Source organism: Papaver somniferum, chromosome 3 (genome assembly GCF_003573695.1).
Source record: "Papaver somniferum cultivar HN1 chromosome 3, ASM357369v1, whole genome shotgun sequence".
In the NCBI taxonomy this organism is placed as follows: Eukaryota; Viridiplantae; Streptophyta; class Magnoliopsida; order Ranunculales; family Papaveraceae; genus Papaver; species Papaver somniferum.
The window spans coordinates 219675241-219695402 of NC_039360.1; the positions used below are offsets into that span (position 1 = coordinate 219675241).

Here is a 20162-nt window from a genome sequence, read left to right on the forward strand (position 1 = left end):
TCACCTCTCTTCGGGTAGTATATTACATAGTTTCTACAAAGAGATAAATCTTCATCTTCAGTGAATCTAGGATCATCCATAATTTAACCAAAAATTAGAGAAGTTTTTGTAGAGAAGTGAGGTGTGATTTTGAAATGGATGAAGTGAAGGTGTATATTTATAAGGAATGCTAGAGATTGAGTCTAGACCGCTAATTTTAATGACTGTTAAAAAATTTAAACTTAAACAGCTACAAAACAAAATTATGGAACAACAAATGAAACTCAAACAATTAAACAATTTAAAAAAAATAAAAATAAATAACAAATGAAACAATAAAAAAAAAACAAATGAAACAACACTACTCAATTCGTCCTCCATCTCTTCCAAACTCATCCCACAGATTCGCTCTGAGATCTTTCCTTAACCTGTTATACAGAGTTCTGTTCTCAATATGACTGGTCATTTGCGCATAGTTTCTTGTAGGTAATCCTCTTGCTGGTATAATCTCAGGTCTTAAGTCTTCATCTTGATGGTTAGTCCAATTCTTATTACGACGAGTCTTCTGGATAACCATGTTATGCATAATGATGCAAGTCAGCATAATCTTATGCATTTCACGAGCACTTAGACCATGATAAGGCCCACAAATGATTGCGAACTTCCGCTTCAGAATTCCAAAAGCCCGTTCCACATCCTTTCTCAGATTCATTTGTTTACTATTGAAATATGAGTATGAACGACCCATTTCACCGGCAGGTGGCTGACGGTAATACTGAACTAAAGTTGACCATTTTGGATAAATTCCATCTGCAAGATAATAACCATGAGTGTAGTGATTCCGTTAATAGCGAAATTGACCTGAAGAGATATTCCATACTTTAAATCTTCAAACAAACGTGACTTGTGTAAAACATTTATATCGTTTTGATATCCCGGGAGACCAAAAAAAGCGTGCCATATCCAACAATCATAAGAAGCAACAGGCTCAAGGATAACCGTTGGTTTTGCGTAGTGACCCTTATACTGACCGGACCAATAGGTAGGGCATCCATTCCATACCCACTGCATGCAGTCAAGACTACCCAGAAATCCCCTTTCCTGATTTTGCTTTAATATTTCTCTAACATCTGCATCAGTTGGTTTTCGTAAATAGGTAGGACCAAAATGATTAATCATTGTTTCGAAAAACAACGCAAGATACTTGTATGCGGTTGTTTTTATAATGCGAAGTTACTCATCATTAGAATCTGGAGGTCTGCCATATCCTAAAATCCTTAAGGCCGAAGTAACCTTTTATTCAGGGCTATGACCCCTAATATTCAGTGCATCATACTGATAATTAAATTGATTATCTACCTGACAAAGCTCACCAATAATCTTTAGCACCAAATGACCGGGCATGCGTAATCGGCCTTGGAAATTTTCATCAGAGAACACACATTCAGGAAGAAAATAATCGTGCATCAGCTTCTCGTGCCATTCATCCCGACCCCGGTACGTATATCTTCTTGTGAACACTTCTCTAGGCTCTGGATCTCTAGGTATTTTCCCCGATGAATATAGATGCATCAAGTTGTTGGTTAGTTATTTATCTTCATCTGACTCATCATTAATTTGTTTCAACTCCTGAACGAATATTCGTTGTTGTTCTTCAAATCAATCCATATGAATACACACTTCTTCTTCGGAAGAATCCATATCCATTGAGTTGAGAAAAAAAATTAAACAGATGATTAAGGTACAAAAGAGTGAGTAAGATAGAGTTAATGAGAAAATGAGGTGTGATTAAATTGAATTGAATAGGGTGAATTTATAGGGAAACGTAGGGGGAAATAGTCATTACTTCACTATTTAATAAGCGACGATTACAAGATCGACCGGTTTTAAGAAGACCGCTAGCGGTTGAGACTCGACCACTAGCGGTCTTCTGAAAACCAGTCGGTCTTGTCTCAGTCGTTTGGTGGAGACTCGACCGCTTATCTTTTCTCCCATAGTGGCGCGACCAGTTTGCCAGGCCAGCTGGAATGGCAAACGGAGGGTTTATCCATCCCCCATAGGAACCGGACTTAATAGAGAAAAAACCATACATAAGTGTGAGGTCCATGGGGTTTATTTAAGATCTATCCATTTCTGCTCTCAATTTGCGCAAATGGCTATGGGTGTTTAAATAAGGCAAAATGGCCAATCTATCATCAAATAAACCCAAATCCTAACTCGTGAAAATACAATTCATTATTGTTTTTAGTTAAAACAATTTTTTTAACGTATTCTTTTAATCTTACCAAATCTATAAACACTAATCAATTTTGTCCCATTTAGATGTATTTGTCTAACTATCGCCGACCCAACAAAGCTAAGATAAATCTTCAGCAACCCGTTCTACTAGTTGATTTACTCATTGATTTACATATTTAAAATCCATTTTGGATTTTTATCCAGAATCGGTTTTTGTGGATCCATCGTATCCACCGGTTCTAGGTTATTTCTTCGCCTCCATGAAGAACATGCAACGGAATCGGTTTATAAGATGATTATCGTCGACCGATTCTGGATAAAATTCAGAATATATAAAGACATCACCAGAATCGATTTATAAGTGCATGAACATAAATGATCCTGGAAACTAAATTTTTTGAACTCTGTGCTCTTACAATCGGTTTTTATGTACGTGATTCATGTGCCGAATATATCACTTGTTTGTTGAGATTTTCATACAAGAATCAGTTTTTATTTATGTGTCTTATCACTGATTCCTGAGGTTTCATTTTTCTGTGTATTTTTCTAGAAAGAATTGAATTACATGTATGTGTCTTATCCACCGATTCTTTAACTTGATTTTTGTTTTGATTGTACTTTTTGTAGATATGGATTTCAACCACCTGAAATTTTACAACCGAGAAATCCAAGTAAGTAATTTTATGAGGAAGCCAGAGAAAATCTTTCTCAACAAATACAATGTTGTATTTTATTGGGACACCAAGGTAGAGAAGGTTTTGGAAGTTGCAGATCAGATTTCGTATGAAGAACTTGGGGTGCTCGACAGATTTGCAGAAAGGAGGAAGAAAGAATTAGGTCGGTTGGAGCTTGAGGAGATGTTTACAGAAATGGATGAACCTTTAGCAGAAGTTGTTGTTGTTGAAGATGCCAATGCATGTGTTGCTGATGGTGATGTTGTTGTTCCAGATGCTGGTGCTCCAAATGATGCAGCTCCATGAAGTTGATGCTTCCCCGTTCTAGCTAATTAAGATATTATGAGTTTAAGCTTTTAATATTTTTAGTGGTTTTTAATTATCGTAAGACTTATTTGGATAATTATGGTTTTCAATTTAACTATGGTAAAATAGGTTATATCTTGTTTATGGCTAGGATATCATTACAATTTTAACGATACTATCATTAAATATGGACTCTGATTCCGTTAATGAAGATTGATATTTTTAGAAGTTTTTGTGTAGGTTTGTGGGTAGATGTCTATGTAAACCCTCACGAGATTATAACTCATCCACTAGGGTCGCATAGGGGTTCAAAGGCTTGATAGAGGTTCTAATTGCATCCGTGATTCCAACGAAAATGAGTATATTTGAAATAAATGAATATGTCCTAAAAGTATGAATGATTTTTTTTTCATATGAAAATGTGTTAGAGTACTGCTCGGTCGAACTCGCAAGCATTGCTATCTCAAACTTTTTATCAAGTTTAGTCGATCAAAACTATATACTTGATTTCTAGTCTACTTATAGTTATGTCTTGGATTAGGATAAAATGTTTAGTTGAGATTTATACTTCACGGCGTTCACCAATTGATGAAGAAGATCTACTAAGGATCTTGGAGGAACTGCATCAACAAAAGGTACGCGGAGACTAAAACTCATCTATCACTCAGAAGTCTATCATATTGTATCCTTATGAGACTAAATCGTGTAACTATATAGATTTTATGTTATACACATTTGATATTTCGAGCCGAGTTTAACCCGCCTATCTATTTCTCGAAATACACGTTGGAAGCATTTTTGCTTTAGCTATGTTCATCATTATTCTTGACGAGTTTAGTTGGAAACAATTTATTTGTTGGAAACTAAATAATAAGTCAAAAGATGATCATGTGAAAATTACCTTGAACATCTTATATGATTTGTGTGAAACAGTCATTTGATGTTAGCTTGGGAAGTTTCGTATTGATCATTCGATCAATTGAAAATTACTTGAAGCTAATGGTGTGTGTAAGATTACCATTGTCGTCTTCCAAGGATGTTTCAATGATTGAAATGAGAGATAGAACAATTACCCATGTCTGGATACAACACAATATGCGAACCAGTATGCGAACCGTTTTTGTATGATTCAGGTCCGGAACTTTTGTTTGCGTACCTAGTATGCGAATGGATTTACCTGAGAAGGTCCGGAACTCTAGTTTGTGTACCTAGTATGCGAACGGGTTTACCTGAGTTGGGTCTGGGATGGTTGTTCACGAACCTGGTTTGCAAATGGCTTGACTAGGCCAAGGTCCGGAGGTGTTGGTCGCGTACCTAGTTTGCGAACACAGTGGTTAAGTTCTAAAATCGGTTATGTATGATTCTCATACCTATGAACTAAAACATTTATGATTTAATGAATGCAAATTAACTTTGCAAACCGTGGTATAATGTTCATGAATTGATTCCTGTATACAAGTACTTTGTGCACTTACGAACCAATCCGATTTTGTTTCAATTTTTTCATGAATATTTCTATGATATAGTGAGCGATTGAACAACTCTATTTGAAAAACAATTAGATTCATTTGATTATCTTTCATATTTTATCATCATATTTGGTCTAGAAGTGTTAGATGAATAAGGTTAAGACAAAAATGTTCATATGGCTAACTTCGATTAACTATTATTGAGCCAACTCAATATACACGTTTAGGTACGGTTACCCATATCTAAATATAAGTATATTTCATTTGTGTGTAACAAGCTAAGACCATCTAACAGTGGAGATTAATTGCTTAATTTCTAAGCAGACTTAGCTTGAATCTTAAATCAGGATTTCATCTAACGGTGATTATTGAATGCTTTGTTATCAAGCTATCTTAGATATAATTGTAAGTAACCTTGATTTGAAAGACCATATAAGGGATAACTCTAGCAACTGGAAAACCTAATCCCGACACTTTCCTGTGTCCTAGTTGCAAACTAGAGTCGATTCTCCTTTAACCAAGGTTTTTTCAAAACCATATTAGGTTAACGACTTGAAGACTTCATTTAGGATTCGTGAATCCAGATCCAACTATTTTCTCTGTAGTTGTGTATTCTGATCTTACTTGTTCTATCGTATTGAGTTTTATCTTATCTAAGATTCACTCAAGATTTATCTCCGATTGGTAAGATATAAAAAGTAATCACAACAGTTCTTCGTCTCAGACTCTTGTGATTCCGCAATAAATTTTTATGTTAATCAGTTGGGTTATTTTGAGGTGATTGATATTTCTAGGCTGCTCTTCGGGAGTATAAGACCGGATTATTAATTGGTTCTTGTTCACCTTGATTTCTATCAAAAAACGGAAAAAAAAAATGAATAAAGAATAGACATATCTATGGGAGACAGATTTTCTTATAAGTCTTCGACTTTGGTTCGTAGCAACTACTATTTGTGGGTGAGATCATCTAAGGGAATCAAGTGCGCAGAATCCGGCTTGGTTGTAGAGGCGTAAGGAACGCGACTGTACCTTAATCGGTGTGAGACTTGGTTAGGGCTCAACTGCATTCCAGTCCGAAGTTAACTTTTAGTAGGATAGTATATGTGGCGGCTTAATACAATGTGGTGTTCAAAGATGGACAAGGTCCTGGAGTTTTTCTGCATTTGCGGTTTCCTCGTTAACAAAATTTGTGGTGTCTGTGTTATTTCTTTTCCGCATTATATTTGTTTATATTATTGAAATATCACATGTTGTGCGTAGTTCAATCAGTTGATAAATCCAAACTTGTTTGTTAGATATGACTTGATTGACACTTGGGCATTGGTATTTGGTACCGTACAAGTTGTTTCTCATATCAATCAGGCTCACATAATTCTTTTTGTTCGATTTGCTGATTGTATTGAGAAATAGAGATAAAGCTCTTTGATATATTACTTGATTGAGTCTCATTTTTAAGTTGGTACTTTCGGAATTATATTGGAGTTTGTCCATACAGATTTCCTAAAAGAAATATTATGTGTGGTTGTTAGACCCCCACTTTTTCAATTGGTATCAGAGCAGGCAAACATGTTTAAGACCTCATAAGTGTATGTTTGTAGCAATCTGACTCTATGTACATGAGTGCTATCTCTGACAAATGCGTCACCAGAAATAAAGGGTCTATTTCTATAAATTCTATTAAAGAGAAATACTTGTCAACCTCGCATATAGTTGAACATTTTGTTACCACGAAATAGACAAATAATGATAAGTGTTACCCTCATTATCTTACTGACGAGTCTGACTCTGAAGTAGAAAGGGAAGCAACCCAAGAAAGTGATGCGATTCTAAGTCTTGTTAGAATCCAGGCAGTTGAAATCAATAGGCTGAAACACAAAGTCAATATGATTATTGGTATGGTAAATGATCGTGATTCCCAATTAAGGATTCTTCTTGAGGAAAATGCCGAAGTTTGTTCATCTCGAACCTTACTCGAGGAAAAACTCAAGGAGGATGATTTTGAAATCGAATGTCTATTGAGTAAGCTCTCTATTTAATGCAAAGGATATTCTGTGGAGTCCACTATACCAATTGCTTATGACACAACTGAGATGTTAGAAAATGTGACAACTTTGTTATCATGTTTCTATGATGCAATCAGCTTCAGAAGCCAAATTACAAATGCTTCATGTTAATGAATATGTGCCCGTAACTTCCTCTGATCAAGGAATCACCACATCTCACGGGAAGGAAGAAATCTTCTAGCGATGTTGTTAACTCTATTCACTCTAATCACTTTGGTGATCAGAAAGTGTGTCTTTTTTGTAATTCAAAAGGACATGTTCAACGTAGTGCAAATCAAGGTTGGATGACAAATATATTGGTCGACTTCAACACACCTTAGACTTAATACTCAAAGGTGTAACTGACATCTGTATGTCTAAACCAATTGGTTTGAGTACTCACCATGTGAATCTTTCCAGGAAAGTCAGTTCAATCTGCTATTCTAACGTGCGAGCCTATAATAGTTACCTTAACACAAATCGGTCAAAGAGATTTCAAAAATATCCTTCTCAAACTAAAGTAAGGTTTGTTTTTCAAGGTGTGAAAAATGTATCATAAAGTGTAAACAACAATGGATATGCGAAGGACAAACTAAATCTAATAATTGAAGGGTACAAAGAACTTATCAACAGGCTGTTAAATTCCTCCAGAAAAACGTCTTCAAGTAAGGATTCAAACTTCGTTTCATACTTTGAGGATAGTTTGTTTTATGATACTTTTTCACATCAAAAAGGGTTTCCTCCAAAAATTAGAAAAAAAAAGGTTTAACCAAGAACGTTATTCATTTGATGAGCATAATGCTCATACTTGTGTTAATTAATCACAAGGTTTGAAAAACTTACTCATAAAAGTCCCGTTGAGTAAGAAGTATTAATGATCAGGTATACTTATTGGCAAAATATTCTCTGTTTGGTCGAGCTATTTTCCACTTATTTGATAGCTAGACTATTATTCACATACAACGCTACATAAGTATTTTCATTGTTAAAGTTATTTCTTTAAAGCGCTTTTTTTTTGTTGCAAAATTCTAGTGTGTTACTCTTTTGCTCTAAATTTTCTTCTTGAGAGAATATAAAATTTATTGAGTTAAAAATTGTGAAAGAAAATTTTCACTTAGCAAAATTTTGTTGTGTTTTCTTTTTCCTTTGTAAAAGAAACTTTACAGTTTTTCTAAGATTCACGTTGTGGGTCAAGTTTTTGTTCGTATGCGTACCCGATGTTACATGTCACGAACCATCTCTAAAAAACCCTAAAAAATATTCACTGAAAAACCATTTATATACCTATCCTATTGAGTTGATTTATCTCACTCTAGGTTATTTTTCTCATATCAAGAATGTCATCCTTCTCGCCCTTGTGGTTTTACGAAAGCGTTTCTTGATAAAGGTATGGGTTACGGTTCCAAAGAGGGGAAGAAAAGAACACTGGTAGAAGATGACTTTGTCGAATCTCAAAACTATAAGGACTATCCTGATGTCTCATGCTATAATGCATATACCCATCAAGATGTAGAGCATGATGAGACGTTTTCTGATGAAGTTGTTCATGATTTTCTTAAATACTTTGAGAAAGCAAAAATACAGCTAGTTTATACTAATAAAGGTCTCCATGTGTTACAAACTGAGTTGAAAAAGGTTAATTCTGACCTTGTTTTCATGAAGACGCATGTTAAAGACCTTCTCAATGAAGATATCTTCTCCGAAGAAGTAGTAGATGTTGTAAATTACAAGCTCAAAGCTCTTAGAACTCGTGAGAGTTTCGAAAGTGTGCTTTAGTTTTAACACATTTTTGTTTTGTTTCTTAGGAGTTGATTTTATTTAATGTCTAGGAAACTTCTTATGAGAATTCATTCTTATGTTTAAGAAGGATAACTAGGGTTTGGTATAGCAATTATTATGATTACACATAACTATTTCCAACGATTTTCATCTTGCAATATTTTTAGATTTATTTATTTAAATTCTAAGTTATTTGGAAGATAATTTTTGCAGTATTTAGTCGTTTTGATTTTATATATTGCAATTGCGTATGAGATGAATACTTGTATGTTCATGAACTGTGCTTGTATCTCATAAATGCTCAAAAGTTAAGTCTATCTTTTTATGCAAATATTGATAAAAGATAAAATGAACTTTTGAAAGCTTCGTAGTATTGATCTTTCCTTGATCCACTTGTATGTGAAAGTACTGTATGGCTCCATAAGTTTTCTTATGTTGAGCATTTCCAATTAAATTAATCATTAAGGTCCTCTCGTGGTTAATTTATTTGAGTTTTCTGGATACAAATCCATGTGATTTCTTAATGTCCAAAAAAATACTTATTTTCTTGTAAAAGTAAGGTCGCTCATGTTGTTCTCTTGGGAATGACATCAAATGGGGGAGAGTTCTTAATTGGACTTGTGCTTAATAGCCAAATCTTTGTGGGGAGTGCGACTGTGGAATATTGTAGGATTTATCTTGTATCTTTATAAACTCATTGATGAATATAATAAGTTTTGACTATGTGAAATCAACGAAACAATTTGATATGTTATCTTTTAGTCATGAATTATCTCTTTGAGAAATTTATTATGATCCCGTAGTTTTCGTACCTTTGCCAATTTATATTGACAAAAAGGGGGAGAATTATTTGGTAGTTCACACTACATACATATGGTTTACGGATCTGTTTGTACCCAAAATTACTTTTGGGAACGAAACACGATTAAATCGATGATTTGATGTGTAGATAGGGTTAGGAAACGAATTGAAGAACAAATAAAAGAGACACAAATTTAACGTGGTTCGGCAAGATGTGCTTACGTCCATGGATGAAACCCTTGGGGAGTGATGTTTCATTGATATCAGAATTACAATGGATTTACGATGGCTTTTTTCTGTATCCGCTAGCCTCTATTTAGGGTCATAATTCCCCTTATTTATACAGTTGCGAATTAGGCTCTTCCTCTAATTGCAAGGTTGGCATGAATCGTCTTTACTTGCCATGCATGCCTCCTGGCATTAATCTGCCTTACATGCCTCCCTGTATTAATTTTCCTTGCTGGCAGACTGGCTTGACTGGTTGACAAGCATAACGGGATGGCAGTATGGATGGAGGATTCCTCCTGTGGACAGGGCTGAGCAACATGGCCGGGGGACATGCCCCATGGAGATGGTCGGGGGACATGCTTTGGGGACATTCCTGGGGGAAACGGCCAGGAACTGGTTGGCATCATCGCTGGCAATATGGACGAAAACTGGCTAGAAATGCAACTGGAAATTTGGCTTCAATAGTTGACCGATGGTTGACTTTTACCTTTGTCCGCTGACCGGTCGTTGACTCTACGAAACGTTTGGACTAGCTGGTAGCTACGTCGGTTGGCTGGATGGGAGGCTTGGATAAGGGCCAAAAGGTGATTCAAGTAGCAATTTGGCCCATTATGTGGCATTTTTACTCATGGTACAAACATCGCCCCCTCTTAACCTCCAACTTGTTAGGGGTTAAGAAAATTTTGTTTTCCTTATTCAATGACAAAATTCTCCCCCAAGTATGGATTATTGCTGCTGAAGTGATTGGCAACCTTCCCTTGCTGTTTGCGGAAATCATAATCAAGACGCCCCCAAGTGAGGCTATTGTGACTGGAAGATTGGCAGGAAACAGTTGAGTATGAACCATTGTTGTATGCAAAAACTGGACTGAAGGATGAACTGGTCTGCAACGGAGTCGTGATACTGGAACGGAGTAGTCTTGAAAGTGAGCTGTAGATGTTGATGTAAAACTGAACTGTGGCAGTTGCATAGAACTAGACTGGTAACAATTGTTGGAAAAGTCGAGCTACTCAGCTGGAATCTGTGTCAGCCGTTGTTGTAAGCCAAGCTTGTATTTGCTGACTGATAGTCATTTCTTCCAGACTGGGTAGCAGCAGCTGTTAGTACTGAACGGTTATCAACGACAGGCTGAGATGAAAAGGCGACATTCATTGGTGAGATCCTTCAATAGTTGGGATGTGAATAGATTTTTGGTATCGTCGTAGCTCCAGCGGTCTGGGGTGTGCTACTGGATCTGAAATCGATATTTATATGTTGTCAGGATAACAACAGTGACTTAAGCTGAAATGCAAAATTTCAGCGGGACTGGAACGTAATGACTGCAGTAAACTGGACTGTGACATCCATATAAAATTGTTTTGTAGTAGTAATGAGTCAAACTGAATTGCAACAGCTTCGGGAAAAGCTGGACTGCAGTAGCTGTGATCTGATGGTCTGCAGGCGTTACGAGCGAAGATGAACAGAGCTGGACTGCAGAAGCTTCGACCAGATGTACTGCAGCAGCGACGAGCAGAGCTGCACTGCAGCAGCTGTGATTAGATGGACTGCAGGATCTACGAACAAAGCTGGACTGCAGGAGCTTCGATTAGCTGGACTGCAGCAGCGACGAACAGAGCTGCACTGCAGCAGCTGCGATTAACTGGACTGCAGGAGCTACGAAAAAAGCTAGACAGAAGCAGCTTCGATCATCTGGACTGCAGGAGCAACGAACAAAGCTAGACAGCAGCAGCTTCGATCAGCTGGACTGCAGCATCTGTTGAAGAACTGGACTGCAACAGTTCGATAAACCTTACTGTAACAGATACAAATAAAACCAGACTGCATCAGTTGCGTCCAACTGAGTACAAAATTGATGAGAAAAACTGGACTGCATCAGTTGCGTCCAACTGAGTACAACAGTTGCTTTGGAACTGGATTACAACAGTTCAATCAACTTGACTGTAGCAGTTATTAATGTTACTATTGAGTGCAGCAGTTGCTTTGGAACTGTACTACAGCAGTTCGATCAACTTGACTATAACAATTATTAACGTTACTGTTCGCAATAATTGCGTAAAAATATTAGGGGGTATACCCGCCCCCTCTTAATCCTGTAACTCGTTGTAGGATTAAGAAGTTCAGGTTTCCCTTTGTTCCAATTTCTAGCAGCTGAATTTTGCATCGCATTTAGGTGCCACGTAACTCGCCCCCAAGTGTATGGAGTGTTACGCAACTTGCCCCAAAAGAGTTACTTTAGAAAATGAGGTGTTACATATCTCGCCCCCAAGTGATTGTCATCCATGTTGAAGTGATATGCAACTCTCCCCCAAAAGACATCGATTATCATGCTTCTTAATGCTCGCACAAGGGTGCACTTCCTTGCTGCATCTCGCTCGCGCATGGAATGAGGTTGAAGGTTTGTTTGCTATCTGGAATTCTCGCAGGGGGCCAATTCCACTATCCCAGATGCGTACAGAGTTGAGATGTGTGCATCTCCACATGCCCTAGCATGCGAAAGTGCTCGCCACACTGTAGGTGTCCCATTGAACAAAATTATGCATGATTATGTGAAATGATACGAAAATATTTCGTACCCTATGAGAAGTACTATTGCGACTCCATATATGTGGTGCTTAGGACATCCACTGGCTATGTTTATGTCTCCTAGTGGCGATGAATGTCGAACTACATGTTTCTAAAAACGTTACAGGCAACAACTCCTCCAAACTGGAAAATCAAACAAGTTTCTCGAGATCAATCTTGCTGCCGACGAAATTTTGAGCCAAATATCTCAACGAAATGTTTTGGATGCTACTAAGTTGCGAACATAGTCAACACAATGATTCGCACAAACTTGGGAAACAGATCATATTGTGGACTTGGAGATAATATGGAATTTTCTCTTGACGTTGGTTGATGACCGTTTTTGATGTAGCCGCACCATGCCTCAAATTGAATTTTTCGAAACGTAATAAATTTTGCCTCCATACTGTCGGAGTTGAAAGACGAACATGACGAACCAAATATCGGCGAGTCAACCGACTTGATCGCTAATGTGACGCTGATGAATGAAAACAGTGCGGATGTGACGTTTGATTTTCTGCTGGCAATTGACTAATTGGGTAGGTTTGGTCCAAATCCTAAACCGTCCGTTGAACCACAACCAATTGGTCCGATTGAGTGAAATTAATTGGAGATAAAATTGAATAGGTCGGAAATCTCCAGTCTATTGTGGCTTAGCTCACGCTTCGGCTTGGGCCGAAATTATGCAGAAATTATGTAGGTCGGGGAAACATCCAAGAGCTGATAATTCTGTTGAGGAGGCTCTGTCGTGGCGGTTAGTCTTAGATGCATACGACTCGATTGAAGGAATGGTGTGTTTGTTGGAGTCCACTTTGATGTAACGACTTGGCTTATTTTAATGACTTTTGGACGGCTACTTACAAAATTTGTCGGCCTTGGTGACTGTCGACGCCGAAGATGACTTTTGAGTCACGCTGATGTTATGGTGTTGCATGAGATATGACGTCATGATGTGAGTGGGAGGTGGCCTCATGTTGATACTACTATGGCGAATGGGGGGTAGCTTCACGGCGACCCCATACTGAAGTAGATGGCTCGAACAACTTGGCTCTGTAGTAGTGGTTATGCCTGGTGCTGTCGACTTAGCGTGTCGTCTTGGTGATGACGACTTATGGTTCGTGTCAAGGATTGATATAACAACTGGACTTGTTTGTGGGAGTTGAGTGCACCAGTTGAATCAAAACTGGATTCCAGATAGTTGTCGTGGAGTTAGACTACAACAGCTGCGATCAGCTGGAATTTAACAGTTATGAGTAAAATTGAGTTGCATCAGTTACGATCAACTGGACTGTAGCAGTTATACGAAAAAGACTGCAGCAGTACGATCAATTGGACTGCAGTTTTTGCTGAGAAATTGGACTACAGCAGTTCAATCAACTGGACTGTATGAGTTATGCGGAAAGTACTGCAGCAGTTCGATCAACTGGACTGCAGTTTTTGCTGAGGAACTGGACTACAACAGTTCGATCAACTGGACTGTACCAGTTATGATCACCATCGAACATGAGCAGGTTGAGGTTTGAGAATTGACAGGCACTTAATAAATTTGCACACAGGCATGTTGTGGATACAAATCGACACAACAACATTGACAAACTTTGAGGCTTTCATAGTAGCTACATTTGGTGATTAAATGCGTCTTTTTCGATGTCGCCGTACCAAATTCAAAAATAAGTTTTCTCTGAATGTTGAAATTCTACCTCCATGATGTTGGAAATTGACATACGATCTCAACGGGCCGAAAATCACTCAATTTGGATGCACGACAAAGAGGTTATCGAAGAAGCAAAATTGCATGTTGAGTAAGCCGGGTGGATAGATTGCTGACGGGGCAGGAATGGCTCGACTTATACTGATATGGCGCATCACATGCAAGAAAATTGCTAATATGACAACTGATATGGTTAGGTACTAGCTGACACCGGTTGGCGATGTGGCGTTAACATGTTGATAACATGATCCATTTTTAATGGATTTACTCGGTGAACACCTTGCTCCAAAAATGTTGATGATGTAGTTGCTCCAAAAATATTCTCCTCCCAATGTAGAAATTTGACCTTTATGATGTAGGATATTGAAATACGATCGCAACGAGCTAAAAATCATCCAATTTGGACGTTATATAAAGATCAATCACCAAGCCCAAAAATAGGTGTAGTTGGCTAAGCCCACGAAGTGGGGCACACAAATCCCCAAGGTTAACAGTATGCGGCAGAAAAATCCAGTGAGCCATTAGCTTGGCTCGGCAAGCTTCTCAATTGGCTGAGCTGACTCGGCTTGGCTCGTTGGGCGTGAACATCCTGCAGTATAAATCAATTGGGGGAAAACATCTGAGGACCATGGAAATAAGTTGTGCCGCGAAGCACCTGAAAATTCCGGCGGAGAATCGATGAACGGAGTATTGCCGGCGATGGGACACGGTCGTCGGGAAAGGACGCCGGACGTTAACTGCACTGACGCAACGAATGGAATATTCTAACGGCAATGAAATATGCTGCTGAGCGAAATACTTGCTGACCTGGCAGCACACTTTAGCTGACGTGGCACATATATCCGGAATTCTTGCTGACTTGGCGTTGCTGACTGGATTAGCTTGATGACATGACACCACAACCGATTTTTTTGCTGACAAGGCGCTGCTAACTTGATCAATATGCTGACGTGGCTATCGCTAACTTGACTCAACTGCCGACGTGGTCGTCACTGACTGGACATATTACTGATGTGGCAGATTCCAATTGCTGATGTAGCAGATTCCAATTGCTGATTTGGCACCACGTATCGGTTCGGTTGACCCTAATGTTGAACCGGTTCGGTTCCTCTAAAGAGGGTGAATAAGACCCTGACGTGGGTGAGAGAACCATGACTTCGGTGAAGATAACCGCTGATGTGGGTGAGCAGCACCTTGGCATGGGTGAACATAGTACTGACGTGGGTGAAGAACACCTGATATGGGTTAACGGAATTACTGCCGGACTTGGTCGCCGGGTAAGGCCGCTGGGCAATGTCGTCGGGCATGGGCGCCGGCCTTTTTCTTCTGTTGTTTCTTTTTTTTAATTGAAACCTTTTGCCGCAGTTTTGCTGAACCGTTGTCTTTAGTCTTGAAATTTCTGCAACGGTTGTTGGAACTTTTATCTTTTCTACGAACCTTTTACAACAGTTCTGTATGTGTGGTCATTTCTCCTTAATCTTTCAGCAACAGTTTTCTTGGGTTGTTGTCGTCTCTCACGAACTTCTCTGCGGCAATCATATTACACCTTTTGTGATCTTTTCTTGAACTTTCTAGGGTTTTCGCCTCCCGTCTCTGTCGTACGTGCAGCTGGTGCAGGTAGCTCATGGAAGCATTTAGATATAGGTATCTTGGCATACATGATGGTGTTGATTCAGATAAACTGCGAACTCGAACATGTTGCAGTTACTTTTTCTGGGAATCAATTTTTTCAAATTTTTGGACCTTTACATGTTGCGGATCGAACATCCCGGAAACAACTTTGATTATGTTTTCTCTCCATCTCGAACTGCAATGTTTGGCTGCAGAAATTGCGATCAACTGGATGCAGCAGTAATTGTTGAAGGCTTCCAAACTGGAAATTTATGGATGCTTTTCAGGAGGTTTTTTTTTCTTCTAGGGTTTTCTCCTCCTGTCTGTTTTAACAGCAATCTTGACGATTCTTGGTGGAAGTTGCAACGAACTCTGGACCCTATCATGTTGCGAATCGAACATCCTGCAACAGTTTTGATGATTTTTTTACGCCATCTTTTACTATGGACTGAACGTCCTAGGAGCGGTTTCATCGGTCTTTATAGTGATGTAGTTTCAACAACCTTGAATTGAGAAGCTGACTACAGCAGTTGCGATCAACTAGACTGCAGTAACCGTGATTATCTGGTTTGCAGCAGCTGTGATCAGCTACACTGCAACACTTGTGATCAAAATAGACTACACCAGTTACGATCAACCAGACTTCATCTGTGATTTTTGACGGCGTTCAAAATGCTTTCTCAGGAACACGATTTTGAAGCTTTTTGTACAACTTTTCTCAATGCGAAAACACGATTCTTTTACTCGTAGTCCCCTTAGTCGGCGAGAATGTTTGTACCCAAAATTACTTTTGGGAACGAAACACGATTGAATCGATGATTTGATGTGTATCTAGGGTTAGGAAACGAATTGAAGAACAAATAAAAGAGACACAGATTTAACGTGGTTCGGTAAGATGTGCCTACTTCCACGGATGAATCCCCTTGGGGAGTGATGTTTTATTGATATCATAATTACAATGGATTTACGATGGCTATTTTCTGTATCCGCTATCCTCCATTTAGGGTTATAATTCCCCTTATTTATAAGGTTGTGAGTGAGGCTCTTCCTCTAATTTCAAGGTAGGCATGAATCGTCTTTACTTGCCCTGCATGCCTCTTGAAATTAATCTTCCTTGCATGCCTCCTGGAATTAATCTGCCCTGCATTCCTCCTGATATTAATATTCCCTGCATGCCTCCCTGTATTAATTTTCCTTGTTGGCAGACTGGCTTGACTGGTTGACAGGCATAACGGGATGGCAGTATGGATGGAGGATTCCGCCTGTGGACAGGGCTGAGCAACATGGCCGGGGGACATGCCCGTGGGAGATGGACGGGGGAGATGGTCGGGAACTGGTTGGAAGCATCGCTGGCAATATGGACGAAAATTGGATAGAAGTGCGACTGGCAATTTGGCTTCGACAGTTGACCGGCGGTTAACTTTTACCTTTGTCCGTTGACCGGTCGTTGACTCTACGAAATGTTTGGACTAGTTGGTAGCTACATCGATTGGCTGGATGGCAGGCTTGGATGAGGGCCAAAAGGTGATTCAAGTAGCAATTCGGCCCATTATGTGGCATTTTTACTCATTGTACAAACATGATCATTATGTAAGGGGGAGTGGTTTTCATTATGAGATGGAGTATTAACTAAGGGGGAGTGATACATATCACCATAGTATTATTTCAAAATTGTGATGCAACTGGAATTTGATTCAATATAATAATACTATGACATTGTGTAACAATGATTGCGAACATCTATTATCTTATTGGTATAGCTACGGATCTTCAACAACAATGATGCTGAGTTGAACACGTCCAGAATCGTTGAAGTACTTGGATTAGCGAAGAATTCAAGGAATGGTGAAGATCCAAGGAAATCAAGCATGACATATGAGAAGCTACATAGTTTATTATTTTTTAATCCATATATATTGATTGTTTGGTCACTAAAATTGACAACAGGAGAGATTGTTAGAGCACTGCTCGGTCGAACTCGCAAGCATTGCGATCTCAAGCTTGTTTGTCAAGTTTAGTTGATCAAAACTATATACTTGATTTTTAGTCTACTTATAGCTATGTCTCGGATTAGGATAGAATGTGTAGTTGAGCTATAAACTTCACGACGTTCACCAATTGAAGAAGAAGATCTAATAAGGAGCTTGGAGAAACTTTATTGTCATGTACCTGAGTACAATGACAAGAAGGGGTAGATAGATTGAGGATAAACCTCTCTGAGTTCAGAGAACACAACCTAAGAAGAACAAAGTTCTAATTTGATTAATAATTTTCTTTCCCTAACTATTACAGAACTTGAGCTTATAAAGCTCGACTCTACTCAATAGATCCAACGGCTACAATACCACCAGATGGTTACATCTAAACCACTCCTTACAAATGATAAATACACTCATTAATAAATTTATTACTACTAATAAGCCTACTACTAATACAGACACTAGGTGGGATAAGGGGCACCTTCTTCTCATCATACCGGGTACAGGACATTCCCCACTCCTTGAAAAAATCCTTGTCCTCAAGGAGGAAAACTAAACTTCCAAGCCCTCTTCTCATCATATCGGGTACTTCATGACATCCAGACGTGGGTAAGCATATGTAGAATCATCAAAATTTGCGGCTTGGGAAGCACTAACAAAAGCGGCACTAGCAATAAGACTCGTGACTACTGCAATTTGCATAAGCTCCACTATGAACTTGTACAGTGTTGTCTACCCCTAGTGGAAATCTGGATCATTAGTAACGAGTCATCGGTGGCTGTAACACGTCCAGAATTAACGAGTCATCTGTGTACGTAACACGCACAGAAGTTTCAGAACTGCAAGCAGACGGCTCTTCCTCGGTATTGGAACTTCACGGTAAAGTTTTAGCCATAGGCCCATAGTTGAGAAGGTGGAATGCACATCCGTTGCTTGTTTTAGAAATGGTGTGCCAAGCCTGGTGGGAGCTTTCAATATTGTCCAGATTTGTTGACTAGATGGTTTTGGGCACCCACTTGCCCCCACGGAGTACTTGTTACTACGCTTTCTTCTTGCAAACAAACATAACTGATGAAAAACATGCAGGTCTGGTACACCGCCAAGTTCCTTCATCATTGCCATATGTAGTACCAAAATAGACCAAGGAATATAAACTTGTTGCGGCAGTTCATGAACCAACTGACGAGCATCACACCTTTCTCCTTTTATAAGAAACTCAAACACATTCAAGATTCCAAACAACAGAACTAAATGGTATCCAAATTCCGTGGTGAAAAACAACCCCTTACGAACAATCAAATAAGAAGTAAAGTAGAATTTGGAAATATGGCTACCAAAAACAGAACCTCTCACTACAGGTGTAATTTCTTTACCACGATCAAGTAGGAGGCGAATATACTCAGCAGTAGGTAAACTGGCACATACAGAAGCAATATGAATTATGTATTTGAATAAGTATACCTAAGGGAAATTCTTATTTCTTGTGTTGCATTCTTGAAATAGGCATTCTTGCAGATTACCACCTACACCACTGTCACCCAAGATAGTTGAGGTATCACATGAAGTAAACAAGTGGGCACATTTAAAAATATTTAGGGAAACACCTAATGATCCGAGAGAATGAACTGCAATCCCATGAAGTAAACCACACTTCATCTGCAAAATAAAAATCATTGCTCTCCACATCATAAGCATTTGGACCCACCACTGACAAGCCTTAGCAACAACAACTACTCTTGCTAACAAAAGCAACAAACATTCATTTCTCGCAGTAATGTGAACCAACAACTTCATATTACCCTGAATTACAGTATGATCAACAATGCCCATAAGAACAATCAAATATATTACCCGAAAATTTGAATCATACCCAAGGAGAAGAGTGAAACCAGAAATCAGACGCATATAAGAAATCCATGAATGAACTGTACTCTTATCTCGATCAAATAACGAGCAAGGATCATCAAAATTGAGATAGAAATTGTCCCTACATGGTAAATTGTGGTGGAGAAGGAACAATTTCTTCAAGTACACAAAATTTTTGTAAAGCTCTTCAAACTTGTTGAAGCAATACTTGCTGTCAGAATCAGTTACCTTGCTAAATGTGACTTGATTTAACTTGGAGAGGGCAATTATTGCAGGTGTTTCAACTTCTTCAAAATGAAAGTGCATGCCAGTAAATGACTCAAAATAACCATTAAAAAAACCTCTTAATGAGCTGGAAATCCTTTCCACGATCAAACAACAATCGAGTATAAGCAGGAAGAAAGGAAGAACAACTCACAGCATCAACAACACAAAGAAGAACAATGAACTGTATAGCTGAAAAATATGAGTGGTACCCCAAGCTAGATAATGAATCTAATCGAAAAACATATCTAAAAAACAGCTTAGAAACTAAATTCTCATTGTTTTCATTCCATAAAATTGGACAAACATGTAGCACGAACAAGCAAGAAGCAGGTAAACCCCAACTGAACTCAGAGTCACCAGTAAAATAAGAGCATCCACTAATGGTTCCAATTTCTTTTCCGCGATCAAATAATGAACGAGTATCATCAAAAAGAAGAGTAACACAATCCTTACAATTTAATTTGCTGTCAATAACGATTAAATCCTTTGAGCTTGCAAGGTTTTCACAACTAATCTCAATAGTAACTACTCTAGCAAACAAGAGTAATAAAAATATACCCCTCTCAGGCATTTGAACAAATATCTTCCTTGCATCCAGAATTGCAAAATCATTAACACAGAATCGAGGAAACGAGTGTACAAAACACAAA

At 38.6% G+C, this 20162-nt stretch overlaps 1 protein-coding gene across 1 annotated transcript; it reads right to left on the reverse strand.

Moving 5' to 3' along the window:
* Positions 1–340: 340 nt before the first annotated feature.
* On the reverse strand, positions 341–1244 carry LOC113360688. Its single transcript, XM_026604167.1, has 2 exons — positions 1217–1244; positions 341–789 (listed from the first exon to the last, which is right to left on the reverse strand). Exons 1-2 carry the CDS (start codon positions 1242–1244, stop codon positions 341–343), a joined length of 477 nt encoding a protein of 158 aa, XP_026459952.1.
* Between the last annotated feature and the right edge of the window lie 18918 nt (positions 1245–20162).

Excerpts from the sequence above, each read along its gene's own strand:
- LOC113360688 (XM_026604167.1), bottom strand. The coding sequence starts at position 1,244 with ATGGCAGACCTCCAGATTCTAATGATGA. Across the intron at positions 790-1,216 it reads CCTCCAGATTCTAATGATGA|ATGGAATTTATCCAAAATGG; the intron begins GTAACTTCGCAT and ends ATTATCTTGCAG.